This window comes from Sarcophilus harrisii, chromosome 3 (assembly GCF_902635505.1).
Source record: "Sarcophilus harrisii chromosome 3, mSarHar1.11, whole genome shotgun sequence".
Taxonomy (NCBI): domain Eukaryota; kingdom Metazoa; phylum Chordata; class Mammalia; order Dasyuromorphia; family Dasyuridae; genus Sarcophilus; species Sarcophilus harrisii.
This window is the reverse complement of record NC_045428.1, coordinates 576,364,627-576,384,656: the sequence shown is the minus strand read 5'-3', so window position 1 is coordinate 576,384,656 and position 20,030 is coordinate 576,364,627. Positions and strand designations below refer to the sequence as shown.

The window sequence follows — 20,030 nt, the reverse complement described above, 5'->3', positions numbered from 1 at the left end:
TGGGGAAGAAAACACAGGTGAGATGAGTAAAGAAACAATGAAAGATGGGAACCTTGTCCAGTTTCTGAGGAGGGAGAGGATAAGAGTATAGAGGCGCCCAGATGTTGGGGCTCATCAGAGATAGATGCTCGATCCTCTCAACTGAGGGTTGGCTAGAGAGAAGGCAGGTCCAGCACATGGAGGGAGCTGGACGTGGATATAATATTCAGAGACGGGTGACTTTAAAACATAGATGTCTTGTTTGGCAGTGTCACATAGTAGAGAGAGGGCCAGCGCTCCTATGGTTCTGGGACAGAACCCAGCCTTACAAATGTTTATTTGTAAACTTTAAATCTCTATTTAAATATTAGGGGTCATACTTGTTATTTCCATCTTTTGTAATAAAGTTCCTTACAAGAACTACAAAAAATAAAATAAAATAGAATTAAGTTTGTAGCTATTTGCTATAGGTTGTAAAAGTTGTAAGATGTAAAAGAAAATTTCCCTATGATAGCTATTGCTTGCAAAAGCTAAAGGTTTGTACTTTTAAAATGTCTTTGATAGGATACCTTTGTGGCAGTTTTTTCGTTTCTCTCCGGAAAGTTGGTACATGTTTCAGAGCAGGCCCCTCTCATCCTGAACTGTAAGAAGAATTCCCTTGCATCCTCTCCATTTGTTGAGCTGCTTGCCCCTCAAGACGTGAGAGTTTTCTGCACACATACAGCCCAGGCCCATCTTCCGTTCTGGAATGTCAGCACCCAAACAGGTGACAAGAGCCATGCTCTTAATTCCATTGAAAAAGAATTTGTCTTTTATTTAGAACTGAAAATGTTTAGCAGAATATGCAACATAGTAAGACCAAGTGTACCCAAACATGAGCGCCTGAAGTTCTGGAATGAATAAGTAGTTTAGATAATTGATTTTCAAATGTGGTAAATTTGTTCTGATTGTTGTTAAATTAATTCTACTTTGCATTCATACATATGTATATGTCTTTATACATTTACCCATATTTCAAATGGCAGATTACAGTCATGTATATGTTGTAAATAAAACAAACAAGTTCTGGACCTCCTATATCTTAAGTTAGTACAATTGGACTATTTTTCCTCTTTTGTCTACAGTGTTTCTATTCAAACAGGTTTTAAATCCCACATAAATTCTGATTGAACAGAATGTGAAATCTCTTTTTCTTTCTTTCTTGTCCCTAAACTTCTAAGAGTGATCTGATTTTTTTTTAAGTTTCTAACCATTTTCTTGTTTTAAATTTTATTTGGCCTTTTTTCATAGCTTTATATTAATAATTACTTGATTCGTTTGCTTCATCTCCAAAAGGTGTTTTCTTCTGTTGCCTTTTTAAAAGGTTTCTCTTCCTAAGCACTTGAGAGGTTCTTCATCTTCTCTTTTTCTCCCAAGTTTCCATTTCCCTCTTCTTCAGCAGCATCATGGCTTCAAGGGGTGTTAGATATTTATTTGCTTTTCCAGTTATAGACATTTGTGGCCAATCTTTTATCTACTCTCCCTCTTACTCTGTTTGAAAGTTGTCCTTTTTTTCTCTTCACTACTCCCATCATTCTAAAGTCTGCTTATTGAATCTCATTTCTCTTTCAATCTTTGCTCTTTTTTTTTAATTCTTTTTTTAATCATTCTTTTTAATATCAATAATTTTCCAGTGTCCTTTCAGAATCAATTATAAAAGCTTCTTGAGACTATGACCCATCATTCTTTGTTTATCGTGGTGTCTTCAGAGTCCAGCATGGTACATCTCATGGGGTGCTTTGTATGTGCTTGAATTAAGATTCTCAAGGCTTTGGAATTCTCGTATTTTTCCCTTCTACATCTATTCCTTGGTGATATGTCCCAGTTTTACTGATTTTCCTTTATTTACCATTTATTCTCCCTTTTCCATTTAGAACTTAAACCTCAAAGCTTTGATGGGCTTTAAGTCTATGCCTTGAATCGTCCTACTTGAGTCTCTGCTTTGGCGTCCTTCTGTGTTCTTCCCTTAGGGATGTTCATGTAGCTGACTTCCTTTCCTCTGTGTCATTTCTTGATTTGACCTTGTTTTCTGGTTTCTTCTTGCTTAAGCAGAGTATTAATGGAATTGAGGTTTTTATGCTCACCACCAACCTCAGTGTAAAATTGTTTTTCTTTCATTGGACTTCTGCTTCCTCACTTGAGTTTAAAAGGAATAACTGCAAATTTGAGTATTTGGGGAACAATTAAATAATTTTCATGATTATATAAAAGTATAAAGAGCTTTGTGGAAGAAAAAATCAAGACCCCCTTGTATGTTATCAGTATGACTTTATTAAAGCTTTATTTTATTTATTTTTTTTTCTTTATTAAAGCTTTAAATTTGAAAGTCATGTCTTGAAAGCCTTGCTCCATTGTTTATGAACTATATGATGTTGGGACCATCTAGACCTCACTCTCCAGATCTGCAAAATGAAGCTTTGGGTCTAGGTGATCTCTTGAGTTCTTCCAGTGCTAGAACTCTGTGATTCTTTGAAGCAGCCCTCTGCTTAGGAGAATTTAATCTGCAGTGGAGTTCCTTTATAATTCTGGTATTGGGAAATAGGACATTTTTCTATGTTATATGTAGTGATTCTGGGGGGGGGTTGCAAATCTATATCATGATGGAATTTAGTCCATTTTTAAAGATGTTTTCAAATCTCCTAATTTTGAGTATAGATAATAAATGTGTTGTTTATGTAGGTAAACTTACGAACTCAATAAATGTATAAAATTTTAAATTTAACAGGACTTTGACATTAGATCAAACCAGTGGTACATTCAGTGGCACCTTATGATATTTTGTATAGTCCTTTTCTGTAACATAGCTTCAAAAAAATTTGAGGTTATATCACAGATATATTTGGTTTTTCTTGAATAACTTTATGGATCAATGATCGAGGTATAGCAAGTTCTTGTATCTCCTAGACACTGTTTTGTAAAATAGTTCTTCCCTTTCTTATTCTTCTGTTGCCTCATTCCAATTTTAAGGAACAACTGCAAATTCTGGTTTTCTGGGATCTAATCTAAATATGCTTATCAGTGGCATTCATGATTTTATTTTGATCACATCCCCCTCCTCAATCCCACTCCTGCCTTCCAAACTAGAGGCCTAACTTTTTTGCTTCTCCCTATTCACAATTCTGTTTGTTTGTTTATTTAATTTCTCTTTCTCCAGATCTTTGCCAAATCTTCCCTTTCCTTGAAAAACAGTGATTAGAATGGCAGGTACTGTTTTAACATCTTAGAATTCTCAGTATCCAGTCTATTTCCAGTGTCTTTTTAATGGATCTGATTTATCATCATTGATGTAACAGGCTGCTGTGTGAAGCTATCGCTGCCAAATTAAGTAGAGTTGTTGGAAGTTCTTCTAAGAGATGACTAAGCCCCAAAGTATAGGAGAAGGGTTTTTCTTGACTGGCAGTATGGGAATAAGACCATAGCATTGATAGGGAAAGGAAAAGGTAAAACTTTTATGGCATTCCTGTTTGAGATGGTCATTTGCAATCTGTTTGTGTTTGTTTCTGGTAGCCTCCCAGTATGAATATTCTCAAGTGAAACCCTTTTTCTGCAGGATCAGGTAAGTGTACCTGTCTGTAGCAATAAAGATGTGGACCCTTCCCATGCAGGCTCCCCTTGGGAATTGGGGTAAGAGGAAGAGGACTATTTACAAAAGAAGTTTTAGACAAGGAGATCTTGGCCTTGAAAAGCATGGAAGAGTTAGTGAGGAAGAGAAGAAAAAATGGCCAAAGATCCAGTTTTTGGTGTAGTGAAATGTTTGTAATCATAAAATACCAAGTGTGTGCAATCCTGGAAGTCAGCTGATGGCTCCAGTTGGTTCTTAACAACAGCAGCAGCAGCTGCCCCAGAAGTGAGAAAAGCAATAGTTTGGATGCTAAGGAGATGGAAGGGGAAGTCGGGCAGGTCCCTTATAGAATAATTAGGTGACAGGATGGGTAGTATGGAATAGTGGACAGAGGCTCTGGGCGCCACTCTAGCCTCAGACACTTCACAAAAATCTTCATTGCTGTCTGCCTCAGTTTCCTCATCTGTCAAGCGAGGGGGTTGGACTTGGTGACCTCTACAGTTTTTTACAACCCCAAATCTATGATTCTGTGATAGCAAAGAGAGAACAGCATTTGGGCATGGCGGCAAGACGAAGCATATTTTTCTACTTTGAAAAGAAATACATTTACACCTTTCCAATTCAGAGAAGTCATTGTGAGAAGTTTGGATATGTTGCCCAGTCATGTTCTAAGTAGCACCAGCATTGATTTAATCGATTAGTTATTCTGGTGAAATTTCCTCAGAGGAGGTAAAGACCGAGAACACGAGGCCCTCTATTATCCATTCCGGATCACCCCCTATATGATCAACGTACACAGCTCTGCTGACACGGAGTCGGAGCCCTGCTGCCTGGCTCTGGTTGAGAAGATTCACTCTGGGTATGAAGGTGAGTTGGTGCCGTGTTCATTAAGCATGGAGCGACAGCAGCCTGGAGGGTGGGGAGACACGCGCATATGTGTGATGGACCTGTGTCACAGCTATGGAAAGAGCCTGGGATTAGGGGAGAGAGGCCCAACATGGCCCAGCCCTTCTGGGCCCTGGGCTCCTGCCCTCACCTGTCTCTGTGACCTTTTCTTGAATCTCTTCAGTCATTTCCTCACAGGAGCAGAATTTGACAACAGTCTCTGAGCTCTACTCCTTTCTCTACTGGGGATTTGTAAGGGGTCATGCTGGAAGCCATTTAATTGTTCAGCTTCACAGGGGAGTTCTTGTAAAATGAATTCATTCATCTAGTATTTATTAAAGGCTTGTGGTGTGCCCAGCCCTGTACTGGATTTGGAGGATACTGAAGGAAAACCAGTGTCTGTCTTCAAGGAGGTTATATTTTGTTGTGAGGATTAAGTTAATCAGGATGTCAGTCACTATGATCTAACAGTTTGGAGGTGTTTACAAAGTAGCATTTGGGTACAAGAGCTGAAATATTCCTCACATATCCCTCCTCCCCTCATTCCCCATTTTGGCTCAATTAAAACCTAGTACAACCTGTACTTGCATACTTACTGCCCAAGTATGCATTTGGCACACACCCACATTTTTCTTCCTTTCAAAGTGACTTTATGTTAGGGGGCACCCTACACCTAGGAGCAGTAATTATAGGATATTGAATGCAAACTCCATCAGCAGATACCAGGGGTGAACAGATTACCTGCTGAAATTCCCCAGAATATACAGATGGGGGTGTTTTGTAAACTTTAAAAATACTTAGAAGATCTCTGCTTAAAGTGTCATTTATTTTCTAATGACAAAGCTTTGTGCCTAAACTCATATAAAAAACCTCTTTCTTTAATTCACACAAGTCAGAAAATGCAGATACAGGAAAAAAAAAAAAAAAAGGTTTTTGTAGTATTGTCAAATTTTATTTTTGGTGCATTTCAAAAGGTTGTTTTTTGGGTCTTTAGAAATTTTTATTTCCTTAAATTTTCCCAGGTCTAGAATCTATATGATAAGTAAGAAATAAGTCCATTCTCCAGGGATCTTCAAATGCCTTTCCACATCTCTATAATTCTTAGATATCACTGTATTAATATTAAGTTGCTTTTTATGTTTCTCTGTCTATATATACACTTACATATATTGTGCATGGAAGACTTAACAGGGTCTGTGTCTAATCTTTCCCCCATTTCAAAATCATGTAGTTTAAAGTGTTGATGGGATTTTAATGAAAATTGTCAGCATCTAAAATTGTATTTGCCAGTGAAATTTATGTCACTGGTTTTAAATAGAAAAATTTGTGCTCCTTATGTGTGATCTCATAGTTGAAATAGAAGACAAATTCACCAAATAACTTACTGTAAAGTTATTTAGTATTTATTGGCATTTTAAAGATCTTAAGTGTGTGTTTTCCTAGCTCCACGGATCCCTGTGAATAAAAGGATCTTTACAACAACCCATACTCCAGGGTGTGTGTTTCTTGAAGTGGATGAAAGGTGGGTATGTCTATAAACCTAAACTAGTGAGAAATGCATTTCTGAAAATGACTCCCATTCAGTATGTTGAGATTTACCTTATTGGAGCACTTGGCTTTGATTTATCTTCTGTCTGTCTTTTTTTGATCTGATAAACTGGATCTTACTGTTTTAAAAAATTTTGTTCCACAAAAGGTTTGGCAATTGTTAATGCTGAAAAATTACCCATGCATATATCTTGTAAATAAAAGGTTATAATAAAAAAAAATTTTTTTTTAACTTTGCTCCAGTGACTGTTAGAACTGCTTTTGTCTTTTCCCATTTGTAAAGTGCTTCCTCTGTATATCATACTTGATCTTGACAGGTAGACAGAGCAGAAATCACCTCCTTTGCAGATACCCAAACTTGGCAAGGAGGAAAGACTTGGCTCAGGCCAGATGGTTGGATGAGCAGGTTCTGACTCGTCCTGTCTGGACCACACTATAAATATAAAAGCTCTGTTACAACCTCCCCCTTGGGTTAGGATGTGGTTGAATATGATTAAATCTGAAAAGGCCTTCACACGTGAAAAAAGCTGAAACCAACCAACTACTGTGTCCTGGATCCAAGGCTTGGTGTTGGTTTTGGGATGTAGCCCTGGATAGCCAGATAGCAAGAATGGGATCTAAATAATGCCACAGTGCTAGTGTGACCTCTGAAACTGCTTGTGTTGTCAGTTCTCATTTTACGGCCATAGGAAAAATCTGTACAGCTGGCTTTTACACAGCCTTCCTACGAGCTCCTCAGAAAGTCCCCACTCTTAGCCAGCATCCTAGACAGAGCTTTTTGTGCTAATTTTTGCTATTTGAAATTGTCTTTGGGGAGGAAATACTAGAAAATTAGATTTGGTTAGAAAGTGTTCACAAATCTTACCATTTTTGGATTTTTTCTCTGTGGTGCTATATATCAATCCCAGAGCTGTACCTTTGCTGGGCTACCTCCCTCAGGATCTGATTGGAACCTCTGTCTTAATGTACCTGCATCCAGAAGACCGTCCTCTGATGTTTGCTGTGCATCAGAAAAGTAAGTGAAAGTTTCCCTGTGAGGAAAGGGCTTTTCTCATGTGAATTCTGCATTATTTATTATTGTCATTACCCCAACTCATAATTCTGATTAGACTTTGGCTCTCAACATAATGAGCAATGCACTGAATTCCAATTGTCTGGCAATTTGAATCTGCTGCTAATTTTTAATATGGTTTATTGATCTCTTGTCTTTTTATCACTTTTATTTCCCATTGTATCCTTCCTCTTTTCCCTTCTCAGAGAATCATGCTTTATAACAAAAGGGGGAAAAGTTCAGCAAAATAGGTTATATGCAGTGCCTGGCCTTCCACCTCTGTGAAGAATAGGAGGTGACAGGGGCCTTCTCCTTTCTCTCCAAGAGACAGCCACGATCCCCGTTTATCTCCACACAGTATTAATTTCATGGTAGTGCTTCTTACTAGTAATTGTGTTTGCCCCTTCACTTGATGTCAGTTTTCCTAGGTCTTCACATGCACCCTCGGGATCATCTAGGCCACCATTTCTTACTCTCCCATACTCCATCTTCCCCTACATTCATATACCACAATTTATGTGGCTGATCCCTCACTCCATGGTTAGATTAGTTGTTCTTGACCTTGGTAACTTTTTTGGTTTGTGGTGATTTAATTTTGCATTGATCTCATGATATATACCAAGCAATGGAACCCCTGGGTCAAAGCATGGGGCCTATTAGACACTTTCTTCACATCATTTCTTTCCAAATTGTTTTCCCGAAGGCCAAGAACTGTTTATAGTTCTACCAACCATGCATTGGATTTGCCTGCTTTTGTACAACCACCCCGATATTTAAGTGTTAGATTTTATTCGTTCAGTTAAAAATTATATTTTTTGGAACAACAGGGAGAAAGAAAGGATTTTAAATCCATTTTTTCATTATGCTTTTGAAAGGAGTTTTCTAGAAAACACATTCTTGTGTAACTTCAGAGTAGATACAGAAATAGTTTTTCTTGGCCAGTGTCTTTAAGTTAAACTATTTGTGCTTCTGTTTTGCTGCTTTTTGTAGTCTTGAAGTATGCAGGCCAACCTCCCTTTGAACATTCACCCATTAGATTTTGCACTCAGAATGGAGATTATGTCGTATTGGATTCCAGCTGGTCCAGCTTTGTGAATCCATGGAGCCGCAAAGTTTCCTTCATCATTGGCCGACACAAAGTTCGAACGTAAGTCAGTGAAGGTGCTGAGTCTTCTGAGCAAAAAGTGTGGAGAGCTAAGACTTTCCTCGTGGGGACTCCAATAGACTGTATTCACTAAGGGTTATCTAGTCCATGGCCATTTGAGCTTTCAAAACACCTTTTGATAAAGGAATTATTTATCTTTTGAGGAAGATGAGACTTTGCTTCTCAATTCTCGAGTTACTCCTTGTTTTAATTTTTTGTGGCTCTGAAGTAGAAATAGGAAGTGATTCCTTTGAGGATGAGTTTTCTCCATTATGGTGGAGTCATGGCCAGTTGTAGAATAATTAGTAACTAATAATTTCTAACAGAAATAAAACCGTTATTACTATTTTTAAAGTATTTTAAAGCATTTGCTTTAACATGGACAATCAGACAAGTTGAAAGTAAGATCTATATTTCAGCTATATAAGAGGTAACCAGTTCTCATACCATTCTCATGGTGTTGACTGCTAATAGGCCCAACAGAGAATTGAGACCACAGCCACTGCAGGATCAGATGAGCACTTGTACAATTTAAAGAACTTGGCAGAGCTGCACCCATTGAAAGAACTCTGGGAGATGACTATGAACCATTACATAGAATTTCCAATCCCTATATTTTTGTCTGCCTGCATTTTTGATTTCCTTCGCCGGCTAATAGTACACTATTTCAAAGTCCAATTCTTTTTGTACAGCAAAATAACTGTTTGGACATGTATACTTATATTGTATTTAATTTATACTTTAACATATTTAACATGTATTAGTCAACCTGCCATCTGGGGGGGAGATGGAGGGAAGGAGGGGAAAAATTGGAACAAAAGGTTTGGCGATTGTCAATGCTACCCATTGCATTACCCATTCATATAACTTGTAAATAAAAAGTTATAATTTTAAAAAAAAGAAGAAGAACTTGGTGGACATGATGCTTTTGTTCTTACTTAGAGAGATTCAGGGCTCCTTTAGAAAGGCACAGATGTCTGCTGTGGGTAGCAAGGTGGCACAGTGGATAGAGCACAAAGTTCTCTGGAAGAATCATATAGGTCATCTTCATAACTGTCTGTTATATAAAATACTTTATATTATTTTTAAATGAGCTTTCTATCCAGCTTGACACACACTGTCTTTCACTTGGCATTTGACAGGAGCCCACTAAATGAAGATGTTTTTGCCACCAGAATCAAGAAAATGAGCAGTATTGACAAAGATATAATGGAATTACAAGATCAAATTTATAAACTTCTCTTACAGGTAAAATCTAAAAAGCATGCCCTCCTCCCAGATCTGTTTGAGACAAGCTCTCCCAATGTACACAGAGCAACCTCACTGTGGCTGCTGCAGGTTCAGATGTCTTGCCCTGGGCTGTAGAGCCCACCTCTCCCCAGGAGGCCTGGTCCAGGGCCCCTGCTGCCAGGGCCTTCCACTCTGATGTAGGGCAGACTCCATGGGCACAGCTCTGCTGCAGCTCGGAGTTCCTCCATGCCAGAGAACAGCCTACCCTCTCCTGCCCTCCTCTGTCAATCCCACAAAAGTTCTGTCTTATTCTTTTTGGTGGTTCTTACCCTTGTTCTTGGTCAGTGCAGGTAACCTCTTTATATTTATGAGAATTGATTATGTCCTGTCATTGGGGGGAGAGGGGGGACAGTAAGCTGTATACCTCCCCTTCTCTATATTGCTAGAGGTTTTATTTCATTCTCTCTTCTCCCCAGACATACCAATGCATTCAACCTCTGGATTTTACTTAAGTACATCTTAATAATTCTGAGAGAAAAAAATCCATTGGGAATAGGAAATTCCACATTCTCCCTAGCCATTGAAAGGTTGAAGGTAAAATTAGACTGTGGAATGAATTATTAAAAGTGGCTATTTCCAGAATCATTTCAATATTTTCCAAAAGTACAAAGTTCTGACATGAGTATTTATACAGTGTAAGCCTGGTGGTTTTCAAACTTTCCCATAGTCCTGGGGCTTCCATGGTTTGGCAGTAGAAAGACCCCTGTTGAAATCCCAGCTTTTTGACTGGTGTAACTTGGAATAAGCCGTAGCCCTCTCCTTATTTGTTCAATGAAAGCCTTAGGCTATATTCTCTTTACAGTGCCTTCCAGCTCTGAAATTCTGTCTGAGAGCAGTGAAAGTGGGGTCATTTATGTTTTAATTTGTTCACTTCTCAGCTTTCCTTTAAGATAATTCATGGAGCCTGTGGCATGAAAATTTTTAGATGACCCTAGCATTTAGAGATCCTCTGTTAGGCCCCTCTCTCCCCTTACATGGTTCCATTTGGCCCCTCACAGGCCTCAGGCTCCTGTTTTAAGTATCTTTTAAGTATCGCCCCTCCCTCAAACAAGAGGGCAGTAGGAACAGCACAGCAGGAAGGGCCTTTTTGTAAAGGCCTGGATGGTCTCTTGTCCTTGACATTTGACAAGCCATAAGGACAGTCCCTGCAAGTATTTCACTAGCATAGAAGAGGGGAATGGGCCTGAAACATCGGACGGGATGAGAGCATGGTGAGAGAAGATGGGGTCACACTTTCAGAATTGTTCTCTGGCTGCCTGCTCCAGATGTCTGGCTAACAGGGTTGGAAGTTCCCACGTCATGCGCTAACCTTGGGAGGGAAGCCCAGGTTTCCTGAGTGCCGGGCCTGACCCAGCGAGTGGGATGCCCAAGCCCTTGCCATCCACTTAGGTCTCAGAGACAGCTTTTCTTGCAGCCAGTTCACATTGGTGGGTCCAGCGGCTATGGGAGCCTGGGCAGCAATGGGTCGCAAGAACATTACATTAGCATCGCATCGTCCAGTGAATCTAGCGGCAATTGTGTGGAGGAAATGCAGAAAGAGCCAGTAAGTGCCTCCTTCCAGTCATTTCCTTTACCCTTGGGACGATTTGTGTGTGTGCTTTGAGCCCAGCCCTTGCTCTGTGGCCAGCTTAATTCAGAATCTAGCTAAGTAAGTGCCTGCTACATGCCAGTGCTGAGCTCCTTAGAGCTCTCATCCTGTTGGAACCTTACCCACATCCTAGGACCAAAGCACTCTCATGATCCCATTTCACAGATGAGGAGATTGAGGGCCCAGGGCCTCAGCCTCAGCAGGGCTAGACTTGAGCCAGGTCTTCCTGACTCCCTGGTATGCCTCCTGCTGAGCAGACAACACCTGAGATGGCACCAATTTGGCCAGTTCTTGGGACTCCCTTCTCAGAGCTGGAGGTTTGGAGCTGGTTTGGACTGTAAACCTGGGCAGACAGTGGAAAGCGTGAGCTCCAAGCTAGCCTCAGACAGCCCCCCGTGCCTCACTTTACTCATCCGGAGAACTAACCTCTCTGGCCTGATCCCCCTTTGTCCTTTGTCATTTATCTTGATGCGTTTTGCTTTTGTTTCCCTTTCCCCTCCTAAGATGACATTGCAGCAGGTCTGCGCCACTGTCAACCAAATTAAAAACGTGGGTCAGCAGCTGTACATTGAGTCAAGGACCAAAGTATCAAACCAACAACAGTTTGCAGGATCAGAGAGCCGGGGAGGTGAGTGAGCATCGTCTGCTAGGTGATTTTCATATGTGTGGCGACTGCGCTAGCACCCAGGACACCCCAGAATCAGCCGGAGGCAGGATAAGCAAAAGTCCTCAGTCTTTATTCTTGGTCTTTAGACGCATCATCGAACAGGATGGAAGCAGAATCTCCGGGACCGCTTTCTCCCTCATCTACAGCCAAAGTGACTCTGCTAGTCTTACTCCACCTCCTAGTCCCTCCTACAATCCTCTGTATACACCAGTCATTGAGCCAGCACAGGATAGTGGGAAGGGCCATTTTCCAAGCATATGCCCATAGAGTACTGTCCAATCAGTAATTAGCCCTAAGTGACTGAACTGACATCAGTGCAACACCTCCAGAGTTTCAGCTCTCTACACATATGGTCTTCTGAATCTTTTACTTTTTTACTTTATTTTACTTTTACTTTTTACAATCACTTGTACAGTGTTTGGCTTAAAGATTTTGGATATTTCCTAATAATATTTCTTTGTACTCTGAGTTAGTCACAGTTATTTGGCTGTGATACATTTTTCTTAGGAGATAATGCCAATAATTAGGCCAATGCCAAGGAATTCCTAGACACTTGAGATATTTTTCTGATAGTTTACCCACTACAAGCTGTGAAATCCAGATTTTTAGACTGTGTTTCTGTTAATAAGGTAAGAATACAATTTTAACATCTTTTGGGTGGCAGCCCTACCGTTTTGTATAGGAATGCATTATGCTCATGATAGCTGAGGTGGACCCTACCTCAGTGGTGTTATTCCTGGAGGTGCCCCTCAGTGGCACTGTAGAAGAAAACCTTAAAATTTAAGCTCCAGTTGCCTTCTATTTACCATGTCTAGTTTGGATGGTTTATCTTCTTTTAATCCTCTCTTTGACATAAGGGTTAATATTGGTGGAGGCCAGGTTGTTTTTGTCCTTCTGAGCATTAATTTGGGGAACCTACTTGTACAATACTTAAACTTTCCTGTTAGAAATTGCAAGAATGCAGAGTCAAATTTCATTTCTACTGTTAAAATAAAAGCAAGAACTACCATAAAATAGTGCCCCCAAACTGGCAAGCACTTGATATTCATTAATTCTTTAAGTTGATTCTGATGGCCCAGATGGCACCAAAGTGTGGAGAGTGTGGGGCCAGGAGTCGGGAAGACTCATTTTCCTGAATTCAAATCTGTGTGACCCAGCCACTTCCCCCTATTTGCCTCTGTTTCCTCATGTAGTAAAATGAGCTAGAGAAGGAAATAGCAAACTCCTCCTGGATTTTTGCCAAGAAAACCCCAGATGGGACTATGGAGAACGTGACTGAAACGTCTTGGACGTGGCATGGTCCAGAGGCTTCACCCCTCTGACGGGGTCTGACAGGCACATTGCTTCTTCCTTTTGAAGGACTCTCCTGGGATATTTACGTGGGCTGGCTGCTCAGCTCCCAGTGGAGCTTTTGTCTTTGGTCTGTAGAGCCGCAGTGACATCACAGTGAACAGAAAGTCTTTTGTGTCCCTCTTCAGCTGTCTGACCCCATTCCCTCGTGACCGTCTCTCAGGCGCCGCTGGCAGTAAAGCTCTTCTCAGATTCAGCGTTTCCCAGGAGCTTTCCTCCTCCTCACTCAGGAGCATCCCTGTCTCAGCCTCCCTCTCATGGGGGAGGACCACTAAGCATTTCCTCCCAGACCCACCTCTGCAGTACCCATTTGGCCCAAACCTCCTGGATCTCTCATGAAAAAGCCTTCTTCCCATCTGGGAGAATCAGCTTCTCTTGACTTCTGTAAACATTATTAAGGCAGTATGCTGGCAGAGGTGCAAGACAAGAATGGTTAGACCCCTTCCTTGGCCTTAGAGAGCTTATGGCCCCAGGGCACATGCTGTGGAATATGGTCATTGTCACTACATCTTTCCTCTTCTGCTCTCTCTTGAGAGAGAGCATTCCATGGTCCTTTAGAAACTAAAGAATATTTCCTCACTCACTGGTCAGTTGCCTGTCATTAGCTGGCTCAACAGGGCTCCTCCCACCCATCCAAGCCACTGACCATTGGATCAGGATGTGGCTACTCCCAGTATCTGGTTCAGCAAGGCTGTTGGAGAGAGTGAAAGCTTTGATGGTTTGATTATTCTGGAAACTGTGGCTTCTGTCTATATCAAAATATGCTAACACATCCTTGAGAAATGTCTTATTTTTCTTTTCTAGGTGACAAGAAGTCTTCTCATCCTTCATCTCAGGAGCTGAGAAATGGTAGTTTGGGCACTGATTCTTGTGATGATTTGAGAAAGGATCAGCACATTCCATCCTATCAACAGATCAATTGTGTGGACAGTATTATCAGGTGGGAAGAAAAGTAAAAATTAAGTGGTCATTGTAAGGTCCATATATTCTAAATATATTTTGCCTTAAATTTCATTATCAAGCAATTATAAATCAATTTGTCCACTTTGAAGGCTCCTTGGTAAATACCAGAGGAATCTAAAGTAGCCTAATATAAGATTCTACTTGATTTATAATCTAGTTCAAGGAGATATAGTACAAGCATAAAAGTTAATTCAAAATTAAAGTAATTGGTCAAGGGAATGATAAAAGAGATACAGTGAAGGAGCATTTATTGTATTGAGATGTCTGGTTGTATGTAGGGCTATAATGATTATTGCCCCATTTTCTAAAGGGCTAGAGCCCACAGTAGGCCAGTGGCAGTCAGGGAAAATGTTGAAAAACATGGTCCTTTTTCTGGCTTATGAAAAAAAAATTAATAAGTGAGTCCCTGGGGAGAGATGGGGTATATGGGAGTGCCCTCAGGGCAGGAGGAGAATGGCAGATGTGGTTGGGAGAGAGGGCATTTATCCCAAAGTTCCTTTTTGGACAAGGTTATACGGGGTTGCATTTGATTATTGGACCCCTTCAATAACTCTATACCATTTTTTAGGTTGTCTTTACTGCTTTTCATTTTTTAAAATCATTTCTTTCATAAAACGAAAAAATGCATAAAGGTGACCCTGTTAGTGTCTCAAAGATGTTTGTCTCTTTTGGGAAAAGTATTAAGTATACTTAAATTTAGAGCAATTATTGATAACCTGCACAGACAGCATGTTTGTGTCATGTCCACAGAGATGTGTCCTTTAGATTTTAAAATGTTATAATGAATACGTGAGGATATACATATATATTCATATGTGTGTACCTGCACACGGTAAGAGGGGGTCTGTGGCCTGCCTCTGATGCAGGTATCTCAAGAGCTACAACATCCCTGCCTTGAAGAGGAAGTGTATTTCCTGCACCAATACGACTTCCTCCTCCTCTGAAGAAGACCAGCACATCAGTCAGAGACCAGCTGGTGCCCAGGCACTAGACGGTAAATGGAAACCATTTTCATCTAGAATGAAAGTATCTGTAACAGTAAATATGGCTCAATTCAGAGGGTTCACTCTCCTAAATTTCCTTACATATAAGACAATCCCAATCTCATATAGCTTCTCTTAGGCCAGGAAAGGATTTATTTTGAGGGGGTATTTTTTCTCCCCTAATATAAGATTCTGATGTCCATAATACATCCTTATATGAGTAATTCAACATAGTGAATAAAGTACTGGGCTTGGAGTCGAGAAGAACTGGGTCCAAAGCCTAACTGTGCCTTGGCCAGAGTTGTGCCCCTGAGCCTCCAGCAGTTGCTTAGGATTTACCTACTAGAGAAGAGGGAAGCTTTCCCACACTGGAGAACTCAGATTCTTTGTGTTCCTTGGAATATTAAAGCCACCTTTTTTTTTTTTCTTTCACTCACTTCTGAACTGCCTTACACTCTGGCTTATCTGTGCTGACAATTCTCAGATCTGCATTTCCTGCCCTAAGCTCTCTGCTGGCATTTCAATGCCTTTCAGACATCCCAACCTGAATTTACAGTAGACATCTTAAATCCAATCTGTCCCAAACTGAGCTTGCTGTGTTTTCCCTCAAACCCTCCACCCTCGCCTGCTCCTCTCATCATCCTCCCAGCCCCTCAGGAGCCATCCTGGGCTCCTCACTGCCTCTAACTTAGCCAGACTGTGGCCACGGCCTATCACCTTGTCAGTGCCTCTCGGATTCACCCCTTCTTGCCTTCTGACACTACCAGCTCTGGTGCGGGTGCTCCTCGCCTCACACTGGATGGGGGTAGGAGCTGCCCAAGATGCCGCCTGCTTCAAGTCCCCACCCCAGCCCATCCTCCATTGGGTCTCCAGAGTACAGAGACAACCATGTCAGCCTAACAATCTCTCTTTGCTTCTTATGATCTCCAGAATCAAATAAAAAATAAAATAGCCCTTCATAACTTACTGTTGTTCTCTTTCTCCCCCCCCCTCCCCCCCATACTCCTCTTTCCAGTTTCTTTCATCTTAGTTCCTATATGTACTCTGATCCTGGGATACTGGCCTCCTGGCCCTCCCACTAAGAAGACCCTCCATCTCCATGCTTCCCAGTGCTTTCTCTAGCTGTCCCCAGGCCTGGAGTGCTCTCCCTTCCATCCCTGCCTCCTGGCTTCCTTGAGTCCCCATTAATACCCCGTCTTCTCCAGAACCCCTCTTAATTCTCCTTCCTTCTGTTTGTTCTGCATATAACTGCAGGAAACTGCCTGGGTTTGTTTCCTTGTTCTCTCCCCCAGTGGGTTATGAGAGCAGGAGCTGTCCTTTGCCTCTTCTGCTCAGAGCAGGCATTTAGACTATTGGTGGTGGTGGTTATTTGGTTACCTTTCCCACCTCCTCCAACTGAAAGCCCCTTTTCCAAAGCTAATGGCCAGTCCGGTGGCCTTTTCTCAGTCCTGCTCATCTGTCTCTGGCCAGCCTTTCCCTGGAGTTCCTCTCCGTTTTCATGATTCCTCCTCCCAGCCAACCACACTTTCTCAGCTCCAGATCTCACTAGATCTTCATAGGTTGGCCCCCCCCAATTCACTCTTATTTTGTAACCCCAGCAGCTCCCAAGGAGCCGCAGAAGCCCTCAGTGACAGTCCCGTGTCACCAGCTTCCCCCAGCTCATGACCGGGGAAGTCTCAGTGTCAGAAGGACTCGCGTTAGTGCCCAACTTGCCTGTGGTCATCTGTCCACCCTTAGACTGGTTCTTTGGCTTCTTCCCCCATCCGGCCCCTTCTCTCCTCTGTGCTCATCCTCCCTCCATGAGGCCTTTCTGCATTTACTCCAGAGGGAAATCTGCCCCCCCTCCCCCCCCCAGTCCTGGTACCCCATGTGATTGTTTATGAGTGTACATGCCTCCCTGTGGAAGGACACACCCCGACCCGCCCAGGGCAGGGCCCAGGACCAGGTTGGTCTGATTGCTTCAAAAGGAGGTCTTAGTGTTCTTTTCACAAGTGTTCCTTCGCTCTCACTAGCTTTTCCCCAGATTCCGGTCCTGGACACACCTGTAGGGACTGAAGATGACCGCCCGGCGCTGGCACTTTCTCCCAAAGCCATGAGCGTGCTCTCCACCACAAGCCAGTGCAGCTACCGCAGCACCCTGGTGCACGTCCCCCACCCAGAATCAGGTATGGGCCCTCCATTGGGCGGGAGTCTGCAATTGTTTCCCCTGGGAGCTGCCCCCAGCCACCAAAACTGGCACTGCTGCCACCTCCCTTTGTTTCTGTATTTTTTACAGTCTTCTCCATTATAAGGATCTTTTTCTTTCCTTGACTTTGGAAGGTTTTTGAGGAAACCTGATCATTCATTTTCGTTTGGAAATTTTTTTTTTGTCTTTATTAATAGAGCTGGTTTGAGTTGCTTATGGCACTGACCTTTAAAGAAAGGGTCAATCGAGGCCTTTTGCCATACAGTATGATAAGTGGCTTTGTTTAGACAGTAGAATGTTAGTTGGTCATGTATTAACAGGCCAAACAGTCGCTCCTCCTTTGACCGTAAAAGTACTGATTTCAGAAACTGATTCAGTTTCTAAGCCTTTCAGCATTCCTTTTGGGCTTTTTTACTTGTTGCTTTTGTTGGAGGATGGTCTGAGAAATGGGAGCCAGGGGGGAATGGTTCAACTGGGGAGGCTATTGAAACTAATGGTGAAAATGAAGTTTCTCAGTTATCCATAAATTTAGTTTTCTTTTGCCTGGTTCTGATGGCGTAACATGTGTGCTGCATTCTGGATATGTCTAACAAGGGGGAAGGGAGTGGGGGTGTGAAGAAATGTTAGACTGACCACGGTTGTTGTCCAATGGGCAGGGTGGCCTGTGCTGGCTATATGGGGGGGAAAAGCGGACTCCCTTGATCTCACCGAGGTGCAGGTGAGGAAAGCTTTAAGCCTGGAAGCCCTGTCCGGAGGAAAGCAGTTGCTGGGTGATGTCACTCAGTGCACAGTTCGGAGGCCGGTCCAGGGGAGCCTAGGCTCGCCACCAGTGTTGGGCCCTCTCTGTGGGCACAGCAAGGCATCCACTTGCACTTTTCTTCTGACCCAGTTTCCAGCTAAATGACTGTTGAGATGACTGTGGCTTCCAACTTCTTAGGTCATCTCAAAGAGGTTAGGTAGATTGATGGTTCAATTTTGAATTCTCACTCCCAATGCTTTTGAGCCGTAACAGCATTTTCCCTACTATTTAAATGAATTAGCAATATTGAGCATGTAGGACATACCAGTAATCCCCCATGTAAACACACACAAAGTATTGGGTTGCCACATTTCTAAGGGCATTTATATTGTGTACAACTGTATTTTATAAAGTGAGTATTCATGGATTCAAAGGTTTCCTTTCCCTTGGCAGAAGTGACTGCTGGAGATGATGCTGCTGTGGGCCCCGACCAGGCGGAGGCCCGAAGTCTGAGCCTCCAGGCTTGCTCTGCAGTCCCAGAGGGCTTCCGGCAGCTGGGGCTCACCAAGGCTGTGCTGTCTGCTCATACGCAAAAGGAGGAGAAGAACTACGTGGACAGATTTCGGGAAAAGATCCTATCTTCTCCATATTGCTCCTACCTTCAGCCAGATGGCAAAAGCAGGCCGCACTATCCCCTCGTCCCAGGTACTGAGCCCGTAGTTTTGTCTGGATCACACACCTGCTCCCACAGCAGCTCCCAATGCTTGGGGGGAGGCTGGGGAGCGTCCCTGGGGTTGGTGGTCCTTCTCCAGGGGCCGCTATTGGCCATCCCTTGTTAGAGAGGATTGGATCTTTGTAATGATGGAGGGAGTCGTGAGCCATTGGGGCCTTCTCGGCCTTTCTCTGTCCTTGGTCATCATACCTGTGGGAGGCTTCCTCGGCCTGGGGCCTACTCAGGCTTCCCCTGCCATGTTTGTCATTATTATTTAGGAGAAGCTGCTTCCAAGCAGATGCCATCAGCCAGTGGTAAGAAGGGCAGGCACAAGCGTCTGAAACTCCCCGCGTCCTCACACAACAGTGGTTCCTGGGAGAACTCGCTGCCTCTAGGCAGACCGCCCTGGCCTCCAGCAGACGTGGCCTCTCCTTCGGCCCCTTCCCTTCTGGCCGGCTTCCCTGTCCTGCCATCGGTGTCCCCTGTGGGAGCACAGTGCCCAGCACTGATGCCCGGACTGAGACCTCAGCCTGGGCCGAACCCTTCCTGCAGGGTGCCGCCACTTCTGGCCTTCCCTTCTCCTTACATGGGTGCTTTTATGACCATTGTCTTACACAGCCCCCCTGCCTGCCCCCAGATGTGCCCACCATTCTCTTCCCCTTGTCCATTCCTGAGTGTGCCTGGTTGTGCTGAAGCAGCCCCGGTGCCGCCACCCTCCCCGCCAGTGCTGCCACAGGAGCCCCCTCCAGAGCTTCCGTCCCTGGCCTCCAGCCAGAGATCAGCCAAAGAAGAGTGGGCACTCCAGAGCGAGCAGGAGCACCCCTTATTTAGTCATTCCCGAAGCAGCTCCCCACTCCAGCTGAATCTGCTGCAGGAGGAAATGCCGGGGGCCACCGAGCCCCCCCTGCCAGCCCTGGGACAGGAGGCGGAGGCAGGAGCACAGCACGTGAGTAACAGCTCCCAGCAGGGACCTCAGACACCCCCGAGCGGCTGCCCCACAACATTGCGGGGAGGAAGGTGTGGGCCTGCACCGAAGCTGTTATCCCCCATGGAAACCTCAGCATGGAGGGCGCCTCTCCACGGCCGTGGCTCGGCCCTTGCCTGCAGGAGGCGCTGGCGGCATAAGCGCCTCAGCCAGAGGTTCTCGGAGCATTGCAAGTTGTGTGGGGGTCTCTGTGGCTTCTCCCCATGCATGTAACAGGCCTCAGGCTTACCTGATGAAAGCTCAGAATTAAAGGAACACTCACTTTTCTTGGCTCAGCTGGCAAAAGTGTCCGTGCGTTAAAAGCAAAACTCCCATGGGAGGTCCCTGGACTCAGGTCCTAACTCAGTCACTGAGTCAGGG

General features: G+C 43.4%; 1 protein-coding gene across 2 annotated transcripts in view; it reads left to right on the top strand.

Annotated features, from left to right (window-relative positions):
- Positions 1-20,030, top strand: part of PER3 (period circadian regulator 3) — a 29,089-nt gene that overhangs the window by 4,824 nt on the left and 4,235 nt on the right. For both annotated transcript variants that reach the window (XR_004233392.1, XM_031962940.1), the window contains exons 5-18: positions 544-745; positions 3,526-3,574; positions 4,305-4,447; positions 5,909-5,987; positions 6,922-7,028; positions 8,055-8,211; positions 9,351-9,456; positions 10,913-11,041; positions 11,591-11,714; positions 13,908-14,043; positions 14,933-15,060; positions 17,062-17,214; positions 18,427-18,678; positions 18,964-19,631. Coding sequence is in view for 1 of the 2 variants with exons in the window: in XM_031962940.1 (XP_031818800.1) it covers positions 544-745; positions 3,526-3,574; positions 4,305-4,447; positions 5,909-5,987; positions 6,922-7,028; positions 8,055-8,211; positions 9,351-9,456; positions 10,913-11,041; positions 11,591-11,714; positions 13,908-14,043; positions 14,933-15,060; positions 17,062-17,214; positions 18,427-18,678; positions 18,964-19,631 (2,433 nt within the window). In the remaining variant the exon portion in view is untranslated. The remainder of the gene's footprint in view (positions 1-543; positions 746-3,525; positions 3,575-4,304; positions 4,448-5,908; positions 5,988-6,921; positions 7,029-8,054; positions 8,212-9,350; positions 9,457-10,912; positions 11,042-11,590; positions 11,715-13,907; positions 14,044-14,932; positions 15,061-17,061; positions 17,215-18,426; positions 18,679-18,963; positions 19,632-20,030) is intronic.